Here is a 2245-nt window from a genome sequence, read left to right as displayed (position 1 = left end):
GAGCGTGGCCGAGGCCGTGGTGTTGCCCGCCGAGTTCGTCACCATGCACGTGTACTGGCCCGTGTCCTGCACGGTGACGTTGGTGAAGTTGAGCGTGCCATCGTGCAGCACGGAGATGCGCACCCGGTACGAGCCGTGCGTCATGAGCGTGCCGTTGGGCGTCAGCCAGTTGACGGAGGTCATGGAGGTGCCCGTGCGGCACTTGAGCTCGGCCGCCATGCCCTCGGTCACGTTCAGGTCGGTGGGCGGCTCCACGATCACGGGCGCGTAGCACGTGAAGTGCGACTGGTCCAGCTCGCCGATGTAGCGCCCCTTGAGGCCGGCGGGCGCGTGGCAGCGCGCACAGCACGTGGTGTTGCTGGGCACCGTCTCCTTGAGCCACCAGCTCAGCCAGAGCACGTCGCAGTTACAGTGCCAGGGGTTGTGGTTGAGGTGGACGCGCTCGAGGCGGTGCAGGGGCGTGAAGAGGTCGTGGGGCAGCGACATCAGGTTGTTGTGCGACAGGTTGAGCTCCTCCAGCGACTTGAGGTCGTCGAAGGCGTTGCGCTCGATGGTGGCCACCTGGGCGTGCATCAGCCACAGCTTGCGCAGGCTGGTGAGGCCCTGGAACGAGCCCGGGCGGATCAGGTCCAGCCGGTTGCCCGACAGCTCCAGCTCCTCCAGGCGCACCAGGGCCGTCAGGTTGGGGATGTCCTTGAGATTACACATGCCCAGGTTGAGGTAGCGCAGGTTGACCAGGCCTTCGAAGGCCGCCTCCGAGATGTACTCCAGCCGCTTCAGTTCGCCCAGGTCCAGGCGCCGCAGCGAGGGCACGCGGTTGAAGGCGTACGAGGGGATGCTCTCGATGGGGTTGTTCCGCAGCCAGAGCTCGCGGAGCTTGGACAGGTACTCGAAGGCCTGCGTGGGCACCGTGGTCAGCCGGTTGTCGAACAGTTCCAGCGTGTTGAGGCTGGGCAGCCCGTTGAAGGCGCCCACCTCGATCTTCCGCACCAGGTTCTTGCTCAACTGCAGGATCTCCAGGTGTCTCAGATGTTTGAACGTGTCTGTCCGGATCACCTGAGGGGAGGAAGGGGACATGGATCAGGACTGCTAATTCTCGGGCGAGGCAGGATAAGAAGGATGGAAAGCAGCATGGTGGCGGGGGTTGGGGGTGGGCGGAGCGACTGGGTCGTGCATGCTCTTGGTGGTGGGAGGTCAAAGATGGGGACAACCACTTTGGAAAAGCAGTGGGTTGTTTCTTACAGCGTTGGGTGGAGAGGTTGCGTCAGTAGGACTTGGCCACCATGCCACTCCTAGGTGTTGACCCGAGAGGTGTGAACATGGTATGTCCAGCTTCACAGAGGAACCACAGCCCCCCACCCTCCCCAAAGGGAACTAACCCAAACACCCTTCCACGTGGGCATGGACATCCCATCGGAGGTACTTCCACACAATGGAATGACCAGGAGAGAACCCACCCACGGTCTACCCAAACCATACCAACCATGGTGAAGATAGCTCAGGGCTGGACCACGGTGTGTCCTGTTAGACAAAATGTGTCCGTGAGCCCAGAGACCACTGGAAGTCAACTGACACACACGGGCACACTGTCAACAACAACTCCTGCGCCTGATCACATGGGCATTGTGAAGCCAGACGCCAAAACCCTTCCTTCGAATGAAGGGCTCCGGCTGCTGAGTGAGGTGTGTGATTCGGGGTGAGGTTGGTGGGAATGAAGGGGATGGGAAGGACAGAGGAGGGGTATCCAGGAACTTTCTGGGGGTGATGGCCATGTTCTCTATTGGGGGGGTGGTGACATGGCTGCATGCAACTCTTCCAACTCCTCACATGGTAGACTCAAAATGGGGGCGATGTGTCCCATGAAAATTCATCCAGACCAAAGAGGAAGGCTTGCAGCACCAGCAGCTACGGCGTACTGACCCCTCCTTGAGGCCAGGCAGGCTTCTCAATGACTGGTGGGTCCTATCTCCCAGCATGAGCCCTGATTCGATCCCCACCCCTGGAATCCCAGCAGACCTGCAGCCTCTCCCACACTTGGGCACCAGTCCCAGTGGTGGCAAAAGGTTCATCAAAACCCTCCTGACACTCTTGACAGCATCTATTGATCTCACTCAGGTGACAAATCAAACACTTCACTCTCGACATGTGTGATGGGGCTATCAGACCTAAAGAGGGTGTTACAGAGTCTGCGATATAACCTGTGTTATATCAGAATGCACACTCCCCCACCCCACCCCCCGCCCCC

The 2245-nt window shown here is 60.0% G+C and overlaps 1 protein-coding gene across 1 annotated transcript in view; it reads right to left on the bottom strand.

Moving 5' to 3' along the window:
* Positions 1-1077, bottom strand: part of LRRC4B (leucine rich repeat containing 4B) — a 1905-nt gene extending 828 nt beyond the window's left edge. The window contains exon 1 of the mRNA XM_004710690.2: positions 5-1077. Within this exon, the coding sequence (XP_004710747.1) occupies positions 5-1077 (1073 nt within the window). The remainder of the gene's footprint in view (positions 1-4) is intronic.
* Positions 1078-2245: the final 1168 nt, after the last annotated feature.

This window comes from Echinops telfairi, unplaced genomic scaffold (genome assembly GCF_000313985.2).
Source record: "Echinops telfairi isolate 266 unplaced genomic scaffold, ASM31398v2 ScPeMD7_655;HRSCAF=1070, whole genome shotgun sequence".
NCBI classification, from domain to species: Eukaryota; Metazoa; Chordata; class Mammalia; order Afrosoricida; family Tenrecidae; genus Echinops; species Echinops telfairi.
Note: the sequence above shows the minus strand (reverse complement) of the source record. Positions and strands in the feature narration are given on the sequence as shown.